Here is a 27,783-nt window from a genome sequence, read left to right on the forward strand (position 1 = left end):
CTGGCACATGCTGAACGGTTTCCAGAGGGATCCGGTGGTTGGATCAACATTTTTTGTCAATGACTGCTTTGTTGACATAACCTTAAGTTTTGGGATAGCCATCTTTAGCTCTAGTTTTGTGTATCATAAAGAAGTAATATCTTTTTTTTGACATGTTAAGTTAATATAATTAATGAGTTTGTGTGCAAAATAATATGGGTTGGACCGAGAAACTTTGACAAAGGTTAGCAGTGAGACATTTATTGCACCGCTGTCATATATATATATATATATATATATATGTGTCATGTTTTATTTATGCTCTATGATAAAAAATTTATGATCTGAGAATAAAGTTCACTCTTAGATTGACTATCACCGTTTATAGCTTAATGCAGCCTGGACAATCCATCACAGGGCAGCACAGAGACACACAGGTTTTGACATCAGTCAAATGTGGATTTCTAAAATCAGAGATATCAGCACTAACTTTCTGAGGTATAGGCAGACAAAAAAAACCTAGCTGTTGGTTGTGCTCTGAACATATTTCATTATTGCTCATTTGTTTGCCAAATCAACAGAAATTGGCACCCATCTGTGGTGTACATAGTGTTGGCACTGCAAGTAAATGCTGAAGTTGGTGTTCGATTGGAAGTGTATGATTCCCTGCTCAGGGTTTTGTAAGGAACCTGGACTGCTTTTGATCATCTCTAGTTCAATATCTCAAATATGTAAGCTGATTAGACATTCAATGGATTATTCCACATGGTAAAAAGATTTTTTAAACACTGCTTAAGAGGGACTCACACAGGGCACCATTTGAACAAAATCTGCCGCTGAGGTTTCATACAAGCCAAATGATGGGCTGGACTGAGAAATTATTGGCAAATGTTAGTGGTGTGATGTATCTTGTTCCACAATCATAAAAAAGTTGTATTTATGCGGTATATTAACACTTCAAGGACCAATTCTCTGACCTTCTAATGGGCTCTGAGATGCGGTGTGTGATAAATGCCAGTGGAATCAGGTAGAAGAAATAGTAATTGGACAGATTTGGTGGGGAGGAAAATGAAAGACTACAGCATGACCCGTCATGTTGAATGCATTATCTTGGCTTTTTTTTTTTTTTGCAGAGCAGTAATTTTGAAGGTGTTTTAAAAGTATGTTTATGTCACTGTAGTTGGGCACTTATTGAGTCAAATGACAACAGTATAAAATAAAATTTAAATGAAAGAAGGAGTCATTTGAAACAAACACGAATTGTTCTAAAAACAATGACCTTAGTTAGATTTTAACGTGTTGGTAGAAAGTAAACGTTTCAATTAAAGTTCAACACTTCCTTTAAGTGAACAATAGTTTAAATACAGGTTTTCCTTCAAAGAAAATGAAATCTAGAAAGTCACATGCAGCTTTCTGGATCGAGTTGACAAGCAGATTTGTGAAGAAAACATTTGTCTGTAAATAAAACAAAATGGAGCTAAGAATCACACGGCGGAGAGTGTCTCTTATCACTAGTCAGTGATACTCTATTTTAAAGCAGTTTAAACGCAATCTTGCTTATTTTCACACTCCTGTTTTGACTGTGCTGTAGATTTTACCTTTTAGTTCAGTAAAAACTGAATGCAGATGAGATTGCAGACACATCAGGCAGCAGGGTTGTATCAGCCTCACGTCCTTGGCATTGTGAACATAAACAGTGTTTAACTTGATGAATCTGCCTTTCATCCCTGTTCAGCTGGTTGAGTTGCATAACCATGACCCTTTGCCTGCTGCACCTTGGCAGTTATTTAATAACGTGATTAGAGCTTAAGTTGATCGGTCCAAAAATAATAAAATACTGAAAAACACTAGTAATATTAACTTGCACAATGCCCACCCTAAAACATGACGAACAATTCTGTAACTTTCTGCAAAAGGGAAAAACATGCATGTGCTGGAGTGACTTTGGTCATCAGACAGGATGAGTCCTCCGCCCTCCCCCGCTGATTGGTGATTGGATAAGAGTTGGTTTGGTCCTTCATGGCGTAAAGTTCCTTCCGCATTGAGCGCAGTCTGAGTCTGACACAAAGAAGAGAGGAGAAGGTAAGGTTCGCTCTCTGCTCACATTTTACAGCCTGATACGGACAGTTTCCACCTGTGACAATTTGCTCGAAGTGACAACAGTCACAGCAGCTGTACGGGTTTAAATTACCGTGGAGACCTTTAGCTTTTTAGTGACGTGTTAGCTTCAGACAAGTGTGTTACGCAAACCGGTAGTTCGTGGTAACTCCTGTTCGCCCCGTGGTTAAAACATAATAGTTTATACTTATTTGTGTCAGGATGTAGACACGAAAAGTAAGCTTCTGAATATTGGTTTACGTTTTGTGGAGCTTATACAGCTACTGTTGTCACAATCCAGGACTTAGTCATAGCCCGGTCCCGCTGCTCGCTAATTAGCGTCAGTTCTAAAATATTTTGTCCCCTACAATAAGTACGTGGAGCAATAAAGAGAAAAATGTAGGCTGGTTTGCAGCTTTAAACATGTGGGACTTCTCAAACCCCGGTGGAAACCAGTGTCAGAACCTGGACTATTGCATTATTTCCCCATGGCGACAAATCAAGTTGTTTTCCGACTGTTTATAGCGGGACTGTCAGGATGACCCTCACCAAACCGCCTCTGTTTAATAAAAACTAATTAGTTTGTTATTGCTTTTAAAAGAGCTGCAGAAACACCTTTATTTGGGCAGTCATATTTGGGCAGAGGATATTTAGTTGTGAGTTGATCAGGGAGTTTGATGTTGATTTTCCACTTGATTAAGTAAAAAATCCAAACTTTAAATAGAATTTCACGTTAAATTTTTTTAAACTCCCGTTCTGAGCGCAGTCTGACATGATCTTCATTACTGGAAACCAATATGAAGTAATATGTTATGGTTGCATTAATGTGTGCTTCAGATAAGTTTTAGTGTCCTCTTAGGACTGGCTGTAGGCAACATGCAGAACTGCTCTTTCCCCAGCTGTTGCTTATGGAAGCAAATAGTTACCATATTTCAAATGAAAAAGCATTTTCAGAAATGCTTTTTCATTTTAAGACTCATAAATGAAATTAATAATCAATAATCCTATTTGCATTTTCTTCTTCAAGACTGCTCATTCCTTCACTAAATTAAAAAGAAAAAGAAAAAGACATTTGAGATTTATTTTTCAAAATATGCCCCAGCAAATAGATACCAAAATTCAATTTGAAATGTAAAATGAAAAAGCATTTCCAGAAATGCTTTTTCATTTTAAGAATGTGGCTGCATTATTTGACACATAAATAAAATTAGTAATCAATCATCCTATTTGCATTTTCTTCTTCAAGACTGCACATTTTATGCCATAATCAAAAAGAAAACAAAGCAGACATTGCTTTTTCGTTTTCATGGTCTGTCTGCAAAATACTGCCCAGAACTCGAAAACGAAAAAGCCTTCCGAGCGGCGGGCGCAGCAGTGTGACGTCAGCAGCCGCTCTTCCTCAGCTCCCTGCTGACCGAGCTACCCATCTTGTTCAGTAGGGGGCGCTGTGCACGTCTGCATTGCATTGCATTGCAAACGTGCTGAGAAATTGAATTGCAGCAGGACCGAGCTCAATTTGTGGCAGTGGCAGGCAGAACTGGTAGTTCCGGTGGCAGGCTGTGGCGGATCCGCCACAGCCTGCCACCGGAACTACCACAGTCTGCCGCAGGGTGGCAGGGGGATTCCGTGAGGATGCCGGAAGGTGCCAGACTGGCCGTAAAAGCTTGCCAATGCGGTTGCTGCTGTTTTTGTGGAAGCTGATGCTGATTATCGGCAAATGGGTTGTCATTATTGTTATAGCCTGTTACCTTTAAATAATGATTTCATTATTGATTATTATTTAATAAACAGCTTTAGACCCATAACATAAGGTGATTGTATTTACTTGACATGGAAAATAAATAGCACTATGTGTGACGTGTTGAAAGGATGACGAAGATTTATTGCACAAACAGCCGGTTTATTATAGAGCATGAGCGGCTATTCTGAATTGTCACTCACAGAAAAATATAAATAAATGCTTAAAAACACGCTGGATGTCCCAGGCAGCGCGGAATGCTTTTTCGTTTTCGAGTTCTGGGCAGTACTTTGCGGGCAGACCACGAAAACGAAAAAGCAATGTCTGCTTTGTTTTCTTTTTGATTATGGCATAAAATGCGCAGTCGTGAAGAAGAAAATGCAAATGCAAATAGGATGATTGATTACTAAGTTTATTTATGGGTCAAATAATGCAGCCACATTCTTAAAATGAAAAAGCATTTCTGAAAATGCTTTTTCATTTGAAATATGGTAACGATTTGCTTCCATAGTTGCTGAGCACTGCCGGTTAGCTGGCCAATCCATACACTTTTTCTTGCATATAAGAAAGGTAGATTTCACTGTCTAGAAATATTTCCATTTGCAAAAAAAAAACTGTAACTGGTGTTAATCTATATAAAGAGTAGAAAGGCAACAAGGTATAATATTCTAACTAATACATAGATTTACTCAGGGGTGAAAGTACTTTTAAATTCTTGCTGGTACTTAGGGCGAAGCTAGAGTGGGGCTGGGAAGGCACTGGACACACACACACACACACACACACACACATATAAGGCAGAAATCAGAATCACTTGACAATGTGAACAAAGAAGTTATTGTTCTCTGCATTGTTGTCAAGTTTTGATTTCTTTTAATTTAAAAATTTGACAGTTTGGTTGTTTTAGCGTTTTTATTTAAAAGTCTGTAGATGGCTAGTGATTTTTTTTGTTCGTCCTGTCCTAATGCAAGGGGCGGTTTTTTATGTCTGTGCACCACCTGTGTAAAATCTCCCAGTCCATTAAATCGAACGCACCGATCTCCTTGGCAACCGTTCTGTTTCGGAGGTAAAGCACGCATGCGCTCTCGTGTAGTGTATGTGAAATCTCTGGTCATAAGCTGTGTTTTCGAGCTGTACTGTGTTGTTGTAATTCAGCAAAATAACATGAAACACAACTAGTTTCTCTCCCTTTGCTTTTAACTGGGGTATTTAGCAGCGAGCAGACAGACATTAAACGTAGCGGTGCTCGTTTTAAACGCTGGCCGTTCACAAAAACCTCGAGCTCCGAGGAGAGAGAAGCAAAGAAAGAGCATTGAGGCTCCATCATAGCAGAACAGTTCAGAAACTATTTGGAATGATGGGAAAAAAGCTATATTTATGTTTTAGACTGTCTATTGGTAGCGGATCTGATCTTTGTGTACTCGTGAATATTTGCAGCCGTAATTGGTTCTGGATGATGGCTTTATAGCAGACAGCCCTTCTTCCCTCTTCCCAGTACTGCGTACCAGCGCAGAATCTTTCAGTGATACGCAGTACTGGACCGGACCGGCTCACTTTCACCCCCGGATTTACTTGAAGACCACTGCTAACTTTAGCGAGTGTTTAGTCTATTTTTCTATGTTTCAAATTCAACACAATAAGTAACTGCTATAGATAGCATTATTATAATTTTAATAACCATTATATTTTATTTTAGCAGCAGTAAAAAGAAGTGTTACTGTTCTGTTTTTAAATTAAAGCAAATAAACGTTGTTATACTTATTGTTGTAGATTTTATTGGGAATACCATGATGCTGTGGTGTTTTTTATGAGAATGAGAATATCATCCTGGATCCTGTCCAGTGTTTTCCCCCCTAGTGTCTGACTTTCCAGAAGGGTTGGGTTGCTGCTAATTGAGAGGTTATTTTCTACATGTGTAAGATATTTATAGTGTTTATTACCAGTGCATTTTAGTGTAGCATATTGTCAGTTATTAAAACAGACATTGATATCTTTTGTAAACGTGATGGTAATTTTAGTGGACAGTTAAGATCTTTGACCTGAAATCTATCGGTTTATTGTACTTATGCGTAAATATTATGTTGGGTCGGGCTACATTGCTGGAGCAGTTGTAAAGCTTTACCAAGCCGATTCCGATCTCTCTTTACCTAAATAGTTATGAGATATACTTTTTTATTTCTGTTTTATTCTTTGCACCACAAGTATTTTTTTGTTATCTTTCTAAAGTAGGCAGACAGGAAGTGGGGTGGAGAGAGGTGGGGTGCAGCTAAGGTGACCGAGGTTTGGACTCGAACCGGGGACGGCTGTGTTTAGGACTGAGGCCTCCATACATGGGTTGCATGTTTTGTTTTTTTTTGTTTTTTTTCTAGTCTTCTTACTGTGAGTGGTCATTAATTATTTATCTTAAGATTAGAACTGTTGTCATGCCACTTGTGTGAGAGAGAAGTTGCTGTAAAACAGGGTTTTACTATTTAAAAAAAACACAATAATCTTGGAGTTTATGCTACTGATTAGCATTGCTACCATTACTAAAACCGTCTCTGTGTTTTCCTAGAAAAAGTAGACCTTACCTTAACTTTGTGATTAAAAGGCCGCTAACCGTGACGTGTCTTTTTTACAGTCTCCTTTTAAATCACTTCATGTATCTTTTGTTTCCCCTGACTTGCCATGGACACCGACACTTTGAGCCTTCTTCACTTAGTGACAGCAACGGGGAGTGAAGACGGTCGATTTACTGATCAGGGAAAGATGAGACTTTTGAGTTTCTGGTCGCATCTGGTCAAACTAAAAATGGTACAACCTGGGTCTGCAACTAGTTTCTGTGTATCTGATTAATAGTACGTCAAGGTTTCCTCAGCGAGGGGCTAGTTGATATAGCTGCAAACGTTGCTACAGAGTAGCTGTGATATATTGCGTGTAAACCAAAAGATGCCCTAAACTGGTTGTTATTGTTGCATGAATGTTTATAAAATATCACTTTGAGTCAAGTACAGCCTTAAATATTTATTAACACATGTTTCTTAAGCTTTGAATTAGAGAACGACCGCAATTACAGTTTGAATTCTGCTATTAACAGAGATGTCATTGGAAAATGTTTCAGATCTTGTTCTGATAAAGGTAAATATCTCTGCAAGACGATCTTTATGAAGTATTTGACACAAGAATTACATTAAGGAGTCTTTTGTCCACACTGTACTTCATTATGCAACCTGGACCCACTGTGACTTTTGCTCCTACTGAAATGAGTACCAGGCTGCTCATAAAGTAATGAATCAGCAGCAGACTGCTTGTGTGCAGAGCCAGCACTTTGTTGAACTAGTTTTTTTTTTTTGCTGTGTCACATTCTCTAGTTGTGATTAAGCCAAGTTTGGGGATTTGAGACAATAAAAACGTCCAACCCCGCATTCATTGTTTCCTCATCCCAAACGGGACTGAAGCGTTCAGAACACGATGTCCTCTTGTGCTCAGCGTAAAAGGAGTGAATGTTTTGCTACATGACAGGAGATTCCTCACGCATCCAGAACACCGGGCTACAATGTTGGGTTCTGTAGAGCCAAATGTAAAGCAAATTGTCCAGTAGTGTATGTTTAAAAGCCTTCAGTGTGTCATGGGACGTGCGTTAGCAACCATGTTCCCTGCAGAAATTTCCTGAGCCCTCAGTGATGTTTAGCTGTGAAACTAAACAGATTCTATTCACTGATTACTCCATTGCTGAAAACTGTGTAGCTTTAGAAGATGTCTTTTCAATTTTTTTACATGAGATGTTACGTTTATAAAGGTAATAAAAAAAGACTTTACAGAGAAATAAAACAATTATCTCGTTTAATAAAACTTTATTCAGTGTAAGTTGAAAATAATTTCCTTCTTTTGCTTGCTTGTAGTGCTGAGTGTCAACATGGGAGACATGGACCCCGAGACCACCACCCACACACACCACATCGTGGATGAAGAGGAACCTTTCTTCAGCAACCTGGACCTCTTCCTCTTCTCTCTAATTATGGGCCTCGTCATTTATTGGTTCATGTCGCGCAAGCAGCCCGAGCCCATCCCCGAGTTTAAGAAGATTGATACCCCGTGAGTAAAAAAAAAAAAGTATTCTATGTTATTTAAAAATTTTTATATTTACTGAAATGGCTTCTTAATGCTGCTTAATTCAAGGTGAATATCTTGTTTGAGTTTAAATGTGCTCAACTCTGAGTCTTGCTAAAAACAGTTAAATAACTTTTAGAGTTAAGCAGAAAGTGTGTGGATTGTAAAGGAAATTATGGCATGTTGTGTCATTTTTAATGGGACTTATTTCTGGGTTTGATCAGCATGGAAATGATGAAGAATATTGCTGAGGTGGAGTAGTTGGAGATTGTAAATGGTGAGCAGAACCCCGCGGTCTGTGTGACATATTTGATGCAAGTGAGTCCAAGGCTGTATCTTTAAGGCTGGCCCACTTCCCGGGGCTATCCTAACAAAGTTGTGTGCAAAGGCTAGCTTTGTACTAGCTGTCACTGTAGAGTCCTTGGAGCATGTGTGTGAGAGTGCACAGTGTGATGCTTTAGGTAAATGTTTCACCAGCAGTGACCTTTGCTTTCTCTCAGCCTCCTCCTTTACTTGCACGCTTCTTCTTTGTCATAAACTCACTTGATCTCGTTTTCCTTGGTTAACATTTTTCTCTCATCTCCAAGCCTGCCGGTCCTCCCTTGTTCCTTCTCCACGTCACTTATTAGAGGAGTAAAAGAGTCTTGTCTGTCTTACATTGAACTCTCCTTGCACTGGCCACATTTTAGTCACTCCCCTAACACTGAATGATTTTCTTTTTCTTTGAAAAGGACAAAAAAAAACAACAAAGCTAATGGCAGATGCTGCATTCTTGGTGTTGCTGTGTAAAGGGATACGGGGTGAAATAGGAACATGTTAAGCTCTTGTGTGAAACTAAAGCTTGTCTAGAGTTCAGGTGTAATTATAAATAACAAACCTTTGTCCTTTTTTTAAACCTCAGGAAAGTATTAATGCATATTTAAAGCTTTACTTCATACTTAAAGCAGTAAGAATATGATGCCATGTTTTTGCAAATACATTTCCGAAAAGTCGGTGCATTAGTGCTCAGCCCTCTGCGTAAATACTTTGAAGCAAAACCTTTTCCTGCATTTACAGCTGTACGGTATGTCTCTGCTACTTTTGCTGAAAATCACCTCATTGATTACGATTATTCCTTATTTTCAGAAGGCTCTTTCTTTCTTTATCATTACGTTTTGTCCCAACCACTCTCCATGAGCATTTAGCTTCTCCGCCTCCAAGTAACTGCACCTGGCGTGGACAAAAGGGTCATAGATATACCAAGCATGAATGCATGAAATTTAAAATATTCCATCTTAACCAATATTGCATCAATGCAGTCTTTTGCAATTGCAGTATTGGACACACAGATACTGCGATTCCATATATTACGCAGCTGTTGTGCCGACTAAATTTTTAAATTTTTTTTGCCCATTCTTCTTCTCTGCCCCGTCAGATTTGGACAGTAACTTTTAAATCTTTACAAAGATTCTTAATAGATTTAGGTCTGGACTTTATCTGAGCCAGGCATATCCTTTGGTCTAAACCAGAGTTTTACAAAGTGGAGGTCTCGAGACACCAAGTGGGGGGTTGTGAGATGATTTTCAGAATCATTGTGATGTGACCCCTGAGGATGTATGGAGAGCCAAAAGGGCCAACATCAGATAAATAAATATATCATGAAATAAAAAAATGCGGATGTTCCATGAATATTTTTACGAGGTCGCCAATAGTACTGTTTTTCTGGGGGTCACAGGCTGAAATGTTTGAGAACAAAAAAGACAGAGGCCTTCGTTTCCAATTAAGCCTCACTAACCACGGGTTTTCTGAAGACTGCATCCCTGTTTTGTCCCCATCCCTTGAGTTCCCTTCATATCGTCTGTGTGGAAATGCTGTTACTTTTACCATTAAAAATAGATGAGTTTTTAGTCCTTAGATGATTTCTTTGCTTGAGGAATGGCAATAATTTAATGCTTCTGAAAAAGATTAACATCTTTTCCACGACCACAGGATGTGGATAAGGTTTAATAACTTGTCGCCAGCTTGTCACCCGTGCATCAGTTATCCAATGGTAGCCTCTTATCCATTTGCTCTGTTACATCCAGGTAGTGACTTTTCTGATGGTTATTTCTAGTCAAAAATTCAGAGCTAAAGCAAACAAAATGGATAGACTTTGATAGTCAGACATTCAGAATATATAAAATCTTAAGGTAGAAAAAAAAAAAACATATCTTAAAAACACTAAATGTACAACAAAAGAAAGTGAAGGAAAACTGGTAGAAGCAAGAGTCAATAGTGTTAGAAATCAGCCAAGGAAGCCAGATTCTGTACAGCAACGACGATGAACACAAGAAAACAAGTGATGACTAATTGTAATTGGTAAACAGTGAGTCCTGGATGCTGGATTGGTGCAGTCCCACTGAAACGTGTAAAGAAGGGTGCCAGAAGAAAAAAGGTAGATTCCTCCCTCCAAGTTGTGGGTTCAAGAATCTTGGGGGTTCATGAGGGGCGGTAGGATAGAGCAGGAGATGGATCGGAGCGATGGCTGTAGTAGGTTTTTCAAGGTAAAGAAAAAGCTGAAGCAAAAAGCAAAGCTAATTTTTTTTCCAATTGTTACCGATGTTTAAGAGATCTGGCATCCAACCAGGTCTTCTGTTATAAATGACAATTTTCTCATTCTATCAATTGAAAGTAGTTTGGTAACGAGGGTTAAACTTTTCAAGGAAGACAAATCAGTCAGTCAGTCAGTCAGCGACCTGTCCAGGGTGTACCCCGCCTCTCGCCCATAGACTGCTGGAGATAGGCACCAGCTCCCCCGCGACCCACTATGGAATAAGCGGTAGAAAATGACTGACTGACAAATCATCTAGATTGGGAGGGAAAAGGTACAGATCCAATTAAATGGTAAATGGCTGGAACTTGTATAGCGCTTTATCAAGTCCCCAGAGACCCCAAAGCGCTTTACACTACAGTAAGTCATTCACCCATTCATACACACATTCACACACTGACAGTGGTGAGCTACAATGATAGCCACAGAAGTGAGGCTGGCATACACAGCGCCACAGAGCCGGGTGAAGTATGTTACCGGAGGACACAACGACTGAGACGTGCCATTTTAGAAGCTGATTGATAAAGATTATAGTTTAATCTGTGAAGTCAATGACTAAAAGAACTCCAGTTGTCAAAAAAAAACTGAGGCCGCACAATACAAATTTTCTGCTTAATCCGGACAAACACGACGTGCCGATTACGTTGTCATTTAAAAGGTAATCGTTGGTTTTTACGAATCCACAATGTTTAGCTGTTAAATTCGTTTGTGGCTTTCATATTTTCCAGAGATTGTATGCAGCTGCAGAGGTTTTTGAAAAGGAAACCGCTTTATTTTTCCTTTTCTAAAAGACTGTTCCAGGGTTTCCTGTTATGAATGAAACAAGGGTGGAAGTGTTAAGGCTCCATTTTTAGCCCGTTTGAAAATCCACACAGGTCTTTGAAAGGTGCCCCTTGTTATTTCTTGGACATTTTTCTCAGGAACCTTTCTGACCAAAGTAAAGGCTTGTTTGACTGCACTGTATGTGTCCCTGGAGGGAAAAGATACCGGAAGGGAACAAATATCTAGACAAGCAGCGAGCTGGACTCCCCTCCCCTTAAAGGGCCAGTGATTGTCTAACTAGTATTAAGGGGTGTAGTCTTCCGTCCCTTTCCTGTGCTTTTTTTTCCCCCCGTCCCTGAACCCGTTTGGAAAGTTCTCCGGAGAGCGAGCCATGTCCTTTTGTCCAAAAGTGGAAAGTTGAGGCTGAAGACAAGCAGCCCTTTCTTCACCCTGCCTTCCCCACAGCCATTTTTTCCATTTTCTTTCCTATCTGCGTCTGGACAGAGCTGCTCTGTTATTGGGCCACGTCACAAACGCAGTCCTTTTGTGATAAATGAGGTTGCCATAGAAATGGCATTCCCCTCTCTCCTCCAATGAGGTGGGGGCAGGGGAAAAATGCACAACCCTGTCCCTCCTCACTAGACTGCTGAAGAGTTACTCTGATAACCAGCCAGATTTTCAGAATGGATCTTGAGGATGTTTTCCCTCTGAACACCCTTCAGAGCGCCGAGGAAAAGGGGTGGGGATGAAGAGGAAGGCATTTCCAGCTCCTGATCATTTCAGTGTGTGTTGGTGCGAGTCAGAAACTGTGATTCTGCTGCTCGGCTACATTTTATGGGAAAGTCAGTTTCCCACAATTGTTTTCCCGGTGGTTGGCAGAGGCTCGCGGGCTGTCGCGCTCTCTGGGTGAATGTGCTTCAGAGACAGAGGCTACTGGTTTCACAGAGGAAGAGAAAGACTTCAGATTGTGCTGGAGGTGAACGTGAAGGCCGACTGAACTTCAAATCATAAGTGTATCCATCCGCCTGTCTGGACGGGTCTCACTTTTCCATCTTAAGCTTTTGGAGTTTTTTTGTGGGTTTTTTTTTTTTCTCTGAGCATCGTGGCTCTTGTCTCTTGGCTTACACAGCAGTGATAGTTGAAGTGTTTAGCTACAGGTCTGCATGTCATGGGCTGTGTCTTCTCACTGCCAGAGGACAGGAGAGATGCTGCTGAGAGGTCAGTAAAGTTTTCAGTTTACCACTTAAAATGTAGAGGAAACCTCTTGGAGGGATTGTTGGACAAATTGTATCTGTTCTGTTACGTTTAACAGGATAAGTTAGACCTCAGAAACCTTTGACGTAAACAGCTGTTATAAAAAAACGTACAATGTTTCAGAGAAGTTATAAAAGAGATGGAGGGGAAATCTGTTCATCTGCACACATAATTGAATCAGCTCGTAATTAACTGTTCTCAGGCTTAATTATTTCCCGCGCTGATTTGCACATTTCCATCATAATTGTTGCAACATAAGTCCATCTGTTTGCTTGGAGTGAAGGATATCAAGCTGAAGCTCATGTCACATTTGAAGTTGTGAAAATCTCTGCTTTTTCTGGGTCTGCACTTTGTCCACAGCGGCTTATTAAACACATGTTGCACAGAGAAGGCGACGCAGCCTCCATCTGGCTGGAGAGCATGCGCCGATTACTCTGGTGAAGTCAGTGTGGACCTAAATTTGATCAAGATACTTTGTGGTATTTATGATGATGATAAAAGTGAGGATTAAAAGTATTTGAAACACATTTATCAGCCTTTTTGGCTGTAAATGTAACTGCTCTAAAACATAACCACTAATAAATAGGCTACTGGACCAGTTAGATTAAATAGTGCAGCTGTGCAGCTCAACAGCACACAGTAATCAAATTTAAAACATACTCGCAGCGTTCGCTGGCGCTTTCATAGAATTAATGATGGAAAAATTGTTTAAACACCAAAAGTAAGAATCCCAACAATAATATTGTTTTTTTAGGGTTTGCAGTCATCAGTAAATGATCCCAAGAGGAGTAATTTATAATTGAATACATTCTGTATATAGAAACAGTGACTCATCCCTCGTCCATCTGTTCGTCAATAAATTTGTTTGTCCATATATCATCCATCCATCATGTTGGTTCCTCTGTCCTTCCATGACAGAAGCTACCTCCAGTCAGTTTACTGAGATGAAAAGGGTCATTTTCACCCATAATGAACTTTGACCGTAAAAACAATGATGGTAAGAATTTCAAAAATGGTCCAATTTAGCCTTTGGATCTTCTCTTTGTCTCTCTTTAAACTCAGTGTAAGTGTAGTGCACATAAATGGCAGCAGCAAAATAAAAACTCAACTTTCAAGATAATTACAGGATGAACACAGTTTTTACTGACATTCATTTTTGTGGTTAAAACCATGATTTACTTCATAATTAATATTCTGGTTTGACTTATAGTTAGGATGCTTGTCTGAAGAGTAAAAATGATTCAATCTCCAGTAACCTGGTGTCAGAACCCTCCCTGCAGTGTAACTATAGGGCAATCAGTGTGAACTGATAACAGCCTGCTTAAACCCTGGTAATGCTGGGTGGATGTTTTTGAAATCATGGATCCACACTCTGTTCTACACATGTTCTTTAGAAATGTTCTGGTTAAACTTCCGCAAGTGAATAATTAGACTCCGATTCCTCATTGAAACCCTAATTTTGCTCACATGGAGCTTTAATGGTTGTGCAGGTGTCTTCTGCTCTTTTATTTGTTGTGAAAATCAGGAATTGCATTCATTGTGCGTTTGAAGTTGTGCCGAAAGTCACGTTCCTTGTAATCTTTTGTCAATGGAGGCAAATCCGCAGGCGTCCGCTCTGCTCGTTGATGCCAATTCAAGCGGTGTCGCCTTTTTATTACGACTCAATAATAGATTTAACTTCCTGAGCTTCTTTTTCACCAACCATCTGGCAGCACACGCTGTTTTGATCTGTGTCGATGCATTGGTTGCTTTTGCAAGACAGTATGAATGTAGATATTTGAATTACCATGACATTTACCCCATAGAGATTAGGTCGCTTCCTCTCTAATACTGAATACTTATCAAGAACATGTTTAAGCAGTTGATCCAGTACACTGCTAGGCTCTATCTCTCCAGTAATTACTCTCCCACCTGTTCTTTCTAGATAAATCCTTATCTATTGCACAGTGAATGTTTCTCATTGATTTATTTTATTTTATCATGGCCTCACTCTTGAGTTTTACGTGCTCCGGTGTTCCCCTGCTGACTCGGGTCTTGCCAGTAAAAAGGTCAAATCTCTGATCTAGAATCAATATGCAGGCCAGAACACAGAGATGAGTTTGAATGTCACTTAGATTGATCACTAAATAAATAAATGTTATTTTTATCTTTTAGCCTGTAAAGGGTTTGTGCACACTAGTTGTACTTTCTAAAACCTCTTTCATTTCTTTCTCCAGGGCACCCACCACTCGGGAGACGAGTTTCATCGAGAAAATGAAGAAAACTGTGAGTTATTTTATTCATTTATTATTTTATTTTTTTACCTTTTTAATTATTTTTCTTGCTAACGTGACCACATATGTAGCTCCAGATTTCAAAACCCTGCTTTGACCCCTGTGGTCCTCTGCTCCCAAGCCAGAACTGGAAATAAGAAGGCTGGTTTTGAATCCTGTGGTTTAGCAGCAAATGTTTCAGATACCATGATGGTTACAGATGAGGCCTTAGTTATCAGAGCAACATTTAAACATGTGTAAACCATCTTTTTTGTTTTTGCCTGGCAACCAGATCGAGTTTATGTAAAAATTATCTTTATGTTGGAAATAATGTAGAATCATTTAAAGTGCTAATCCTGCTCTTTCATGTGCAAAATGTTAACATGTTTTTGTAAATTTGTGCCCAGGGAAAGAACATCATTGTTTTCTATGGCTCTCAGACGGGTACAGGGGAGGAATTTGCCAGCAGGCTGGCCAAGGATGCTCAGCGCTACGGCATGAAGGGGATGGCCGCTGATCCGGAGGAGTACAGCATGGTAATCACACTACAATGTCCTACATGTGCCTATTCACATCAGTGCTGAAGGCATAACTCATCAGATTGGTGTTTCAGTGTTGAAATTCTAATCCAAATATTCATCAGACCGGAGCAGAGTGCGCATAAACGAATCGTCTCACGGTTCTCTTTGACAAAGGGACAGACTTGTTCAAAATGGTTAGTTGTCCAGTGTTTAATGTTGTGTTAAATGTCTCCACTTCTTGGCCTTTCATGTGTTTAGGGGGAATTGGCCCGTCTGGCCGAGATTGAAAACTCCCTCGCCATATTTTGCATGGCCACGTACGGAGAAGGAGACCCCACAGATAACGCCCAGGACTTTTATGACTGGCTGCAGGAGAACGATGAGGAAAACCTCTCTGGGCTCAACTACACAGTGAGTCTTCATCATCAGATGGTTATTTTTAAGCTAGTGATGCAGGGTGTGTATGTATTAAAATTACGTTTTGTGTTTTTATAGTTTTTTTTCTGTTACTTTAAAAGTAACTCTTAAATTGGAGTTTGGCTAAATCTCACAGGCTTATATGTTGGGCTTCTGTTCTTTCCATTGTAATTTGCGAAAGACATCAGTTTTGACGTTTATTAGCTTAAAACGAATGTTCTTGGAGTTTGTATATGGGGAAAGTAGCTGAGCTCAGATTGTGTTTACATGTTGTTTACCTGTTTATTTATGCAGCTAGTTTGTGGGTTTTGTCTCTCTCCCTTCAGGACTTGCTGCACGATCTGTGGATTGATTAAACCTGTTTGAAATGCAGACTCTCTGATCTCTGATCATTGATTTTAATAGTGTGCTAATTATTTAAATTTATATGGTGCCTTGTAAAGTTTTTATACCCTTTGAACATTCACATTTTGTCACATTACAGTCACAAACTTCAATGAATTTTATTGGCATTTTATTTGGCAAACAAACACAAAATAGTGCATAATTATGAAGTGGAAGGAAAATAATGCATAGTGTTCAACATTTGTTGCGGTTGTCGCAGCAAAAGGTAGATCTTCCAAGTAATGACTTACGATTTTTATTAGTAAAAACCTTTAGAAACCGTTCATCCATTTCCTTTCGCATCAATTTGGGCGTTCCACCCCAGAGGTTGCATTTCTTAACTGAGATTATTATGGTTTGATTCTCCCCCCGTTTTATTCTGGTTTTTGGTGGAGGATTGTAGTCCATGGAGACAATTTAAACTCGCAAATGATGTTTTTCCCAGTATCCCTGCAAACAGGTACTGTAATATCACCACCATGACTAATTAATGCTTAATAATGACAGCAGGTCTTTCCTCTTGCCCAGCAGCAAACTGGTGCTGGGATAGCACTTTTTGCCATCCTTCATACTACATGACGTTTGGTTAGAGCCACAAAGCCAAATGAACAGAAAATTTAGGGTTTAGATCAAAAAATGTTTAATGTTTTTATTCAGGAAGAAAATCTTTAGTATTAAAAACCTTTATTCTTTCCTTTTGCTTTTAAGGCATTGCTCACTTCTGAATAATGTTTGGTCAACATTATCAAGAGCCACTCCAAAGACGGGTAGCTGGAGAACCTGGAACCTCAGATTGCAGAAAACTCGGCCTATTGTTTATAATCTTAATAATTCTGTTTAAATGTGTAAGAGCTATGAATGCTTTCACAAGGTGTTTCTGTTCTCACGAGCTAAAATTAGGCTACGTTCGCACAGCAGGCAAATGCGACCCATATCCGAACTTTTCATGGCAGTCTGAACGGCCCAATTACAATTTTTTTTTTTTTTTTTTTTTTCACCTCCAAAAAAATCTGAATTGTGCCACTTCCAGGTGTGGTTCTAAATGGGATACATATTCCATAGTCTTTGAATCATCCACGGTCATTTTATCCGACGTTTACGTCATTGTCCTGGCTCATCCATACAGACTTCTCTACAGAGGCAGCAGTCACTGCCCCACATAAGGCCATTGTTAATAGTGGTACTCTTTTCTTCGTCTTGTTATGATGTGGTCATAATGTTGTCTCCCATTGCTCATTAACTGAATAACTGTAGCTCAGTAGGTAGAGTAGTCATCTTCAAATCTGAAGGTTTTGGGTTTGATTCCAGGTTCCTCCTGCCTCTTGTCGATGTGCCCCTGGGCAAAGCACTTGACCTCAAGTTGCCTATCGATCTGCATATCGGTCCTGAACCGTTCGGACTGAACTCTGATGGCGATGGCAATTAAATAGCAGTCGTGCCAAAAAAATCGGATTTCAGCAAAAAATCATAATTGAGCTTCAAGACCTGCTGTTTGAAAGTAGCCTGAGTTCTAATTATCTCGAGCCCATAAGTTGGGGTGTTTACTCTCCCTAAAACACATTCGCACATATTCACTTAAGCATCTCCAATTTATTGGCAAGTTCCAAAAAAACTGCTTAAGAATATGTAAATTAAACTGATCATTGCACTTAGACAATGGAAGATGTTGGAGGATCAGGACTCAGCTCTGGCTTCTGTCTACAGGTTTTTGCTTTGGGCAATAAGACATACGAACACTACAACGCAATGGGAAAATATGTAGACAAAAGGCTGGAAGAACTGGGAGCCAAGCGCATCTTCGATCTTGGTTTAGGTGATGATGATGGCAAGTAAGTATTCTACTATTCAATTCAATTCAGTTTATTTATAAAGCACCAATTCACAACACATGTCGTCTCAAGGCGACATGTGTTGTGAATTTTTTGTGACTTTTTCACAAAAGTCAAGTACATACATTCCAATTAATCCTAATCATTGAACAGTGCAGTCAGTTAGTTATTTATTCAAATTTATTCAAATTGGATCAAAAGTTTTTCTGTCTAAGGAAAACGTCAGAGACTTGCAGCATTCAATCCTCCCGGATGAACATGTAGAGACAGTGGACAGTCACTGGTGTTGACTAATGCTGAAGAGTGAAAAATGAAATCCAGACAGCAACAATAGTTTGTCAAAAATGGGACTCAAATCTCTCACTGATCAAATTAATTTAGCATAAATGTCTTGTTTCATGATTCACTTTTAACGACTTTTAATGTTCCTGATCCGTGTTTTAAATGCCAACCATTTTAGTTGAGACTAATTAAAATACTTCCAATCCAGTTTATGGAAACAAGCCAAATGTTTTCAAATTTGCTTAATTTAACAAAAAAAAAGGTTTCTTGAGTTTCAGTTTCCATACTATTTTCAGTTTTGTGGAAACACTTTATTTGCCTGCTGATCTAGGGAATTTGTGTTGTATTGTTTATGAACATTCATTTAGATTGGTGGCAGACCACCAAGAGTCTGCTTACTGAATATGTTCTGCTGACAGTACTTTCCTCTGACTTGGAATCAAATGTTTCTGGCACCGTGTAATAAGAATAAAGTTGATAGAAAACAGTGAGTTATCAAAGAAAAACAGACTTATCACAAAGTCATAACAACCAATTGTGCTACGTAAAAGACATTTAAACAGCAATATAAAATATTCCAAGTTATTCTGATCGGCAGGTCGAGTACTAGAAGATAAAGATTTTTTTCATGTTGGTGAACTGCATCAAAGCAGAAAACTCCCACTCTCTTTAAATATCTAAAAATTTGCATGTCTTTCTTTCAGTTTAATATAAAATCAGATAAATGTTATGGATGTGTGCATCTATTCATAACTGGGAATAATTTTCCTCATTTCTGTTAGACTCACACCTTTTATCAAGGAACCTGCAGCACATTTATTTTTTTTTATGGTCGGTGTTCGTTTCACTTAAGAGTTTTATTCAAATTAAAGTTCACACTAAAGATTTTCTTTGACAAACGATGTAGGAAAGGTGCAGAATTTGACTTCAGTATTTTAAGAAAATAAGAGTATGTGGAAATTTTTGCCTTCCTTCCTGCCTGCCTGCCTGCCTTCCTTCCTTCCTTCCTTCCTTCCTTCCTGCCTTCAACGCCTGATCTGAACATCTGTGTCTAAACTTCCTGATGTGCTTCTCTGTTTCAGCCTTGAGGAGGACTTCATCTCTTGGAGAGAGCAGTTCTGGCCAGCAGTCTGTGAGCACTTTGGCGTGGAGGCGTCAGGAGATGAGTCGAGGTGCAGTCATGCCCAAATAGTTTTTATAATATATTCATTTTACTTCCAAGCTGTATTTTGCTTGTAGTAACTACAGTATAGCTGAATGTACTGTAATGCTTTTTGAATTGAGTTTGTTTCTTTTTGTATGTATGATGAGCCTATATTTAGTCTCATAATTAGTCTTTTTTTCGACATGCAGCATCCGGCAGTACGAGCTGAAGTTGCACACTGACATCAACATGAACAAAGTGTACACAGGAGAGATTGGCCGTCTGAAGAGTTTTGAAGTCCAAAAGCCGTAAGTACAGGGACGTCTTCAGTCATTCCTCACGTTTCACCTACAGTAATATAATCTGTTGCAAAATTCACTAAAAGCAGCTTCATAAAAATGAAACATGGTGCCCCCTGGTGGATGCAGAAAACACCTTTTTAAGAGGAATTGTAAATACTTTTTTTTTATTTTTGTCTGAGTAAATGCTTAATTGTTTTTAATGTTTGATAGGCCCTTTGATTCTAAAAACCCTTTCCTGGCTCCGGTCACTGTCAACTGTAAGCTCAACAAAGCTGGTGACAGACATCTTATGCATCTACAGTTGGACATCACAGGCTCCAAGATCAGGTAAAGCTTCTTGGTAATGTCTGTAAGGACAAACTCAGGTTTATGTGTGAAGGTCAAAGTCTAAACGTCACATTCTTCTGTTTCAGATACGAGTCGGGAGACCACGTCGCCGTTTTCCCCACAAACGACTCTGAGCTGGTGAACAGGTTGGGAGAGATCCTTGGCATGGACCTTGATGTGGTTATCTCTCTCAATAACCTTGATGGTATTTTCATTACCAACACAGAGAACCTTGGCCACAGAATCCCACCCCTTTAACACTATCATGAAGTCCTTCACTGATCTCCTCTAGACTCGCTTAGTCAGCCCTGCTAATGCATGTGAATTAGATATTGTACCGCTGCATGAATTACATGTTAATGTTTTAACATACAGTCAAGGTCAGAAGGTTGGTTAGTGACATAAATGAAAATGAAACGGTTAAAGAGATAAGTTTGATATAAAGGAAACCGTGCAGCCATCGTCTCTTTGCATCAAAATGGCCTCACATATAAGGATGTTATCGTTAAGATCACTGGCCATGAATGAGCAGTGCTACAGAATTGTGTTACCACCAGGGCAGAGCTTGCTAAATGTAAACCAGCAGGCAGATGGGTGTGAGTGCATTTGCATGTAAAATTATGCAAAGACTTTTGAACAGTTACTATTGAGGATCAGCTGAAATTCTGCAGGAAGTACATGGGTCAACCAGAACACTGGGTCAAAGTCATTTCTTCTGATCAATCCTTCTGATTGTTTGGGGCGCCTGGTGAGTGTTGGGAGAACAGCGTTGCATCCTGATGTCATCAGCACCCTGTCACAAAGAAAAAGATGCATTTTAGATCAGACCATTGAAATTTTGAACCAAAGGCGAGACAAAATCTGGTAGATAAGCGAAGGACTCTTTATATAAATTAGGCATATTTGCTAATAAAATCCTCTGAACCTTATTAAATGTTTTGAATCTTTCAGTATAACAGAAATCTGAAAATGTTGAACCAACAAAACACATTTGTGTCACTACAAAACCTAATGATCATGACTGTGGACTGTTAGCTGAAATACTAATAAATCTTTTAATGCTTTTGCAGAGGAGTCCAACAAGAAGCACCCTTTTCCCTGTCCCACCACCTACCGCACAGCCCTCACTCACTACTTGGACATCACAAACCCTCCTCGCACCAACGTCCTGTACGAGCTGGCGCAGTATGCCTCCGACCCCAAAGATCAGGAGAGCATGCGAAAGATGGCTTCCTCCTCCCCCGAGGGCAAGGTCAGTGATGATCTGTAGATTCAGAACACCTTTACCCCCATTTTGAAGTGATTTACGCTCAAGATTTTGACTTTTGGAAGACTTTTGCTAGTGAGGAGAGGGTTTTTCTTTCATTTCCACATCATTGTCTACAGGCTCTCTACCAGAGTTGGGTGTTGGACTCCTGTAGAAATATCCTGGCTATCCTGGAGGATATGCCTTCTTTGAAGCCCCCTATTGACCACCTATGTGAGCTGCTGCCTCGTCTCCAGGCTCGCTACTACTCCATCGCCTCTTCGTCTAAAGTACTAACCCCTTTAAATTGCACAACGAGTTGCTGCTTTGACGGAGACGGCTCCTAGTAAAATGTGTCTGTTCTGTAGGTTCACCCCAACAGCATCCATATTTGTGCTGTGGTGGTGGAGTACGAGACCAAGACAGGCCGCGTCAACAAGGGAGTCGCAACCAACTGGCTAAAAAACAAACTCGTCAACGGCCACAAGTCCACCGTCCCCATGTACATTCGCAAGTCCCAGTTTCGCCTGCCGTTCAAGGCCTCCAACCCAGTGATCATGATCGGCCCTGGCACTGGGATCGCTCCGTTTATGGGCTTTATCCAGGAGAGAGGCTGGCTCAAACAGCAAGGTGCTTAATTACTCTGTGTCGTAATGTTTGTCCTTGGTGTTGTTGGTTGGATTTTATGATATCAGGTGAAGGACTTGGAATGTTTTTTGTCCTTTTGTAGACTACCCAGTCTACTGAGCAGGGGGAAATAAAATATCAAGGGTCAAAAGTGACATTTTATAAATAAGCCATTAAATAATGCTTAATAAATGAGTGTATTTAAATTAAAGTAGAACATAAATAGACACATTTTTAATTATGTAAATATATAATTTTTTAATACACTACTCAAACAATTAAAGGAACACTTTGAAAACACATTAGATCTCAATTGGAAAATAAATCACATTGATAAGGAATGGGTAATGTGTTGGGAACAAAGGGATGCGTCATCATTTCATTAAACGGAAAATGATCAACTCGGAGGGCGTAATTTGAAGTCCGAGAAATTTAACCTGACAAACTGATGCTGCAGGCTAGTCTAATTTGCTGAAATGTCATTGCAGCAATGTGATACTCAGTAGTTTGTATGTCCTGATCAGGGCATCACTGAGCTCAATGGACAGTCTGAGTAACGGCCTGGTGGCGTCAGATGGACCTAAACATGATGTCTCAGAGATGTTCTGTTGGATTTAGGTCAGGGGAGCGTGGAGGCCAATCAATGGTATGTTCCTCCTTCATCCTCCAGGAATTGCCTGCATACTCTTGCCATATGAAGCCAGACATTTTGATGAGCCAGAAGGAACCTGGGACCCACTGCATCAGCAAAGGGTCCAACAGTGGGTCTTAGGATTTCCTCCCAATATCTAATGGCAGTCAGGGTGCCATCATTTATCCTGTACAGGTCTGTGTGTCTCTCTATGGAAATGCCTTAAATATTTATTAACACCAAAACAGCTGATTCTGATCAACAACCCCTTTACTACTGAACTGACCAGATCAATACGCCAGAAGTTAAACTGACTTGATATTATACTTTTTTTTTTTTTTTGAAGTAGTGTATATAATTAAATGGGGAATCTTATTAAAATTTAAATAATTATGTGCTACAGTCCATTATGAATGAATTTGAACTCACCACAGTGGCAGTAACATCTGACTGGTTAACCTGCCCAGCAGCTGGGCTGGAAGTTTTAGCTACACCTTTTATCCATCTCTAAGGAACAAAAGTGCCAGAAATCCTTTTTTATAGTACATTAGTAATTTGTAAAAAAAAATTAAATTGATTAAACGTGTCATAATCCAATATAACATTCATGAACATTACTTTTAATTATAATTATTTCACTATTTGTGATGCAGTATTTCAATACTACAAAATGTTTACCTATTTTTAAAGTTTTTTTTTACCTGCCTGCCATTTTACTCAGAGCTTGGGCGACATATTTGTATTCATATGTGCGGTGCTGGTGTACATTTGAATCAAAAATGAAGCCTTTCTATTTTTTATGTAATTCAACTTTCAACTGTATTTATGCCGAGCTTTTCAATCAGAAGCTTAACTCCAGGCGGCAGACACCACAAAGGCAAGACATGAAACAGACAATGTAATAAAGCACATTCAAGCAGGACTCAAAATTCAATTTTTATGACTCTGTATGATCAATTTTCAAGTGAGAAAAGAGATAAAAATCTGATATCGGATAATTAAAATTGAAATGAAAATAAGATGAAAGGTTCAAAAGCTTGCTTAAAAATGTACAATAAACGAATCAATAAATGATAAATAAAATATGCTTTGAACAGGGGAGATTGTAGATTTGTTTTAAAAGCCAGGAGTGGATCAGTGTTCAGCACCTAGACACGATGCTGATTCCAGAGCGGAGCGACCTGACGGCTAGAGGTAGGAGAGCATTAGGCCAATAAGGGCTTAGAAGATGGATCTTTTCATAGTCCTGTGCTGCATCACTTCATAACTGGGTTTACTCCATTTGACACCTGACAAGGCAGTTGGTGCGCCGGGTAGATGTGGTTTGCGTACCCTGGAATCCCAGCTGGTGGTTTCTAAGGTCTCGTAGTTTATATTTCGTTATTACTTTATGTGTGCAGCGGCAACTAATCTAAGAAACTCTGATCACTGTGTTGCTGTTGCCAAGGTGACTGGCCTGAAGATCAGTTGCTGTGTAGATTAACCAATCAGACTTTGGGGTCCATTTCAAGCAGAGCCAGAGTTTAAAACATTTCATGATAAACTGTGTATCACACAAACTATGAAATAATTTAAATACTTAATTTTAGTTGAGGTTTGTGGTTGTAACCTGAGAAAATATGAAAGTTATAAGTCTTTCTTCGCCACTTGATCCCTGACCTGTCGATGTGTTCCTTTGTCCTCCTGATGCGAAAGGTTCATGGGTATAACGTACGCACGAATTAATACTTCGTGGGAACGAATTGATATTTATTGCGCACAAATAAGTATTTCGTGGGAAGAAATTAGTATTTTATGCGCACGCTATATATATATTTTTCGCCATGTCAGTTCCCAGGCGCTGAAATTAATTACAGGTACTACTTCATTTTTTTGGTTGGTTGTACGTTTGGCCCCTGATACATAAGGAGTGGAACAGATGCACGAAATTAGTTTAACAAAAATAAATATTTGGCTGATATCTTTTAGTTTAGTCATTGCAAAAAGGAAACCTTGAAAAAAAGAAAACTACAGACCAAATACAGAGCACATGTAATGGCTGTTGGTGCCTTCCTCTCTTACAAAGATTGAGCTTTAAATGTAACACGGATGCTTTTACTTCACAGGGAAGATCGTTGGAGAGACGGTGATGTATTTCGGCTGCAGACACAAGAATGAGGATTACATTTACCAGGAGGAGCTGGAGGAGGCAGAGAAGAACGGAGTCTTAACCCAGCTTAATGTGGCTTTCTCCAGAGACCAGCAGAATAAGGTCAGACTGTCTACTTGACTGCTGAAGCCAGAGATTACAGAGTTGCTGTAGATGAGATGTTTCTACACCAAAAGTGTGTTGGAAGTAGTTTGTTACGTTATTTTCTACTCTTACCTTTTTCTTCAAGTACTAGTTTTGGTTTTATACTATACTGTGGGGATGTATGTGGTTGTAAACTTATTTTCTGAGTTGTGTTTTAGCTTTTTATATTCTGTTTTTCATAAATCAAAGTTTATAAACTCGCAGCTTGACAATGTTTTATTTTCCCTGTTTTCCAAAATCCAGGTATACGTGCAGCATCACCTGAAGAAGAATAGGGAACACGTCTGGAAGCTAATCCACACAGATAATGCTCATATCTACGTCTGCGGGTAATGACCACGTTTAATCTCCAAAAACAAGCTGTCTTCAATAATATCAAGCATTTTTATTATTTTGTTTTTATCGGGGACTATACTGAAGGTTTGTGATCGGTGTCTACTAAACACGGCCTTTAAAGTTACGGATACCAGAATATTTAGGCCAAAGAACGTTTTTATATAATGAAGCAGTTAAAAGCCTAAGTTTAATGGGATTAATTTGAAACTTTGAAGTATTTGTATTGCTTTTAAAAATCTGTCAGTTATTCATCAATATTTTGTTTAAAACTTTAGGTGAAAATGTTTGAGTACAGAACAATCCTTTTGTAAAAACACAAGCTCTTTTGTGAATTTAAAATTTTAAATGTTCAACAATGCTTCACCTAATGGTTTCTGCAGGGTCCTAAAAATACATAAAGTCTTAAATGTTATCAGTTAAAATGTTTTAGGTCTGAAATACCTCCAGATTTTCCCCCAGCAGCTCTTAAACTTGATTTAATTACATCTTAAAAGTGTACATATGTTCAGTAATTGCTTGTTTCATTGACTGTTTTTATGATATTTGTTTTTCTGAACTTGAAAAATAATTCTGCCCCTGAAACGGTTTTATTGTTTATTTAATGAATTAAAATCAAAGCTTCCTGTTCTGTTATTGTGGGAAGGTTTATAATTATTATGTGGATTTCTTGCATTGATTTCAATAGTTATTGACCTTACTGTAAACTGTTTTAAGAAATTGAAGTTTGGTAACTTAAGTGTAAAAGCAATGGACTTCTCATGCTGGAGCCAAAAACCACAAGTTATATTTATCTTGTTTAGGTTATTTATTTAACTTAATATCTGCCTAAAGTTTAAGTCATAAAAGTCTCATAGAGGACTTTTAAAAAAGTCATAAACGTGTAGCTTTTTCATTTGTTTCTGAAGACTATTAGTCTATGCGCAGCAGCCCTATGAAAAAAAAAACCCTCATGCACTTTAACAGTTTTTTACAAACCGTTTGATAAATAAGCTATCTGCATTTGGTTTTCTTCGTTCTCCAGTGATGCGAGGAACATGGCGAAAGACGTGCAGTCGGCTTTCTACGACATCGCGGAAGAATTTGGAGGCATGACACGCACCCAGGCAACAGATTACGTCAAGAAACTGATGACCAAGGGACGCTACTCACAGGACGTGTGGAGCTAAAGAGCCTCTGGCACAAAGCCTTACTCCTTACTTCTGAAGTGGTAGTTCCTGTTGTTACTGTTTGTATTATTCAGGACTGAATATGAAAAACCATACACTCTTGCCCATTTCCCCACCCCCCCTGGTTCATGAGGGCTACAGGTAGCAGTGGAGGATGAGGCAAACCCTACCTCAGCAGCTTCAGGAGTTCAACATCAACATTTCTCACCTTCACATCCTACATTACATGTTTCTATACCTCCATCACAAGCAGGCAGAGGTCCTCCCTTGACCCCTTGTGTCAGGCCTGACAGAGATTTGCCTCTCTGGTTTCCAGAGACCCTCAGGAGTCTCTCATAAAAATAAAAAGTTGACTGCAACATTAAAAGTTTGAAGAATTGAAAAATGCAATCTTCTGGTTTGAAATTCCTTTATAAACAAAGCCTAACTCAGTTCAAAGTTATGGGATGCAAATGGATCCTGAGATCGTCTCTTGTTTGGAAATCTGCAGTTTTTCCACCTTTAGCAGAAAAAGAGGAACGTTGCACGGTCCTGGTGCAGAATGGTCACTCAGAAGCTTTCATATTAAAGGGTGCCAACTTCAGTCCGTCTCTGAGCTGATCTGGTAGTGCTTTTTAAGTACTTTAAATGTGTAAAATACTTCAAGGAAATCTGCCTCATTTGTACATCAGTGTTTGATCTTTGCAATATGACAAGGGAATTGTATGCAGAAACTAAGGGTTTCATTTCAGTAACTGAAACTTCAACATGATGATCAGATACAAAAAAAAAACATGAAATTATGTGCATTTAAAGTCCATTCGTCTCCTACAGGAAAAATCCAACTGTATGGAACATTTGAAACACTTCACTTTAAACAAAGTATCACCCTGGAATGACAGCTTTATATCGATCAGATACTGCAAAAGAATATGGATTAAACTTTGATGTAAGAAATCTTTTTGTGTGATGTTTGTGTCCTTATGCTTATGTACCACCATGAAGAGACCACCAAACAAAAGTTTATATTGTGTATGTCTGTCAGTCTGTAATCTTTTACCGAGAACATATGAAGGGGGGGGTGGAGGTCAGCCAACCATCTGAAGTGCAGTCTGTGCCTTTTTTCACTCTGCCTTAGTGTAAGACGTTCACATTAAAACCATGACGTAGAGTTTTTATTTTCTGCCATGCTTAGATTTTCATAGAAAGTTTTAATCTTAAGAGACACTTTATCTGGCGCTGTCACTTTTTTGCCATTACACTTTGTAATGTAATTATTTGTATGGAGGCATGCATTTTTAATGAATAAAGTTGGACTAATTTGTTGGGATGATGTCTTTCTTGAAGGCAAACGGCTCAGTCAGGTATGTTACCGTTGAAAGTAAAACGTACTGCTGGTCATCTCCAAATCAGATCCAGATGTGCATTTTCAATGTCCTCTTTATTTACAGGTCCTTCTCAAAATATTAGCATATTGTGATAAAGTTCATTATTTTCCATAATGTCATGATGAAAATTGAACATTCATATATTTTAGATTCATTGCACACTAACTGAAA

At 39.1% G+C, this 27,783-nt stretch overlaps 1 protein-coding gene across 2 annotated transcripts; it reads left to right on the top strand.

The window, feature by feature from the left end:
• Positions 1-1,917: 1,917 nt before the first annotated feature.
• porb (P450 (cytochrome) oxidoreductase b) lies at positions 1,918-27,549 on the top strand. Of its 2 annotated transcripts, XM_047392231.1 has the most exons (16): positions 1,918-2,061; positions 7,696-7,888; positions 14,705-14,753; positions 15,148-15,276; positions 15,520-15,672; positions 17,767-17,891; positions 19,256-19,345; positions 19,527-19,625; positions 19,830-19,946; positions 20,033-20,151; positions 21,017-21,198; positions 21,333-21,482; positions 21,561-21,822; positions 24,556-24,701; positions 24,987-25,072; positions 26,101-27,549. In XM_047392231.1, exons 2-16 carry the CDS (start codon positions 7,710-7,712, stop codon positions 26,243-26,245), a joined length of 2,031 nt encoding a protein of 676 aa, XP_047248187.1. In that variant the 5' UTR covers positions 1,918-2,061; positions 7,696-7,709; the 3' UTR covers positions 26,246-27,549. The 2 variants fall into 2 exon arrangements, with proteins under 2 accessions (XP_047248187.1, XP_047248188.1); XM_047392232.1 differs by lacking the exons at positions 1,918-2,061; positions 7,696-7,888 and adding an exon at positions 11,955-12,452.
• Positions 27,550-27,783: the final 234 nt, after the last annotated feature.

Source organism: Girardinichthys multiradiatus, chromosome 18, assembly GCF_021462225.1.
Source record: "Girardinichthys multiradiatus isolate DD_20200921_A chromosome 18, DD_fGirMul_XY1, whole genome shotgun sequence".
In the NCBI taxonomy this organism is placed as follows: domain Eukaryota; kingdom Metazoa; phylum Chordata; class Actinopteri; order Cyprinodontiformes; family Goodeidae; genus Girardinichthys; species Girardinichthys multiradiatus.

Coding starts and splice junctions, on each gene's coding strand:
- porb (XM_047392231.1), top strand. CDS start 7,710: ATGGGAGACATGGACCCCGAGACCACCACCCACACACACCACATCGTG. Junction 20,152..21,016: donor CTCTCTCAATAACCTTGATG/GTATTTTCATTA, acceptor ATGCTTTTGCAG/AGGAGTCCAACAAGAAGCAC. Junction 21,823..24,555: donor AGGCTGGCTCAAACAGCAAG/GTGCTTAATTAC, acceptor TTTACTTCACAG/GGAAGATCGTTGGAGAGACG.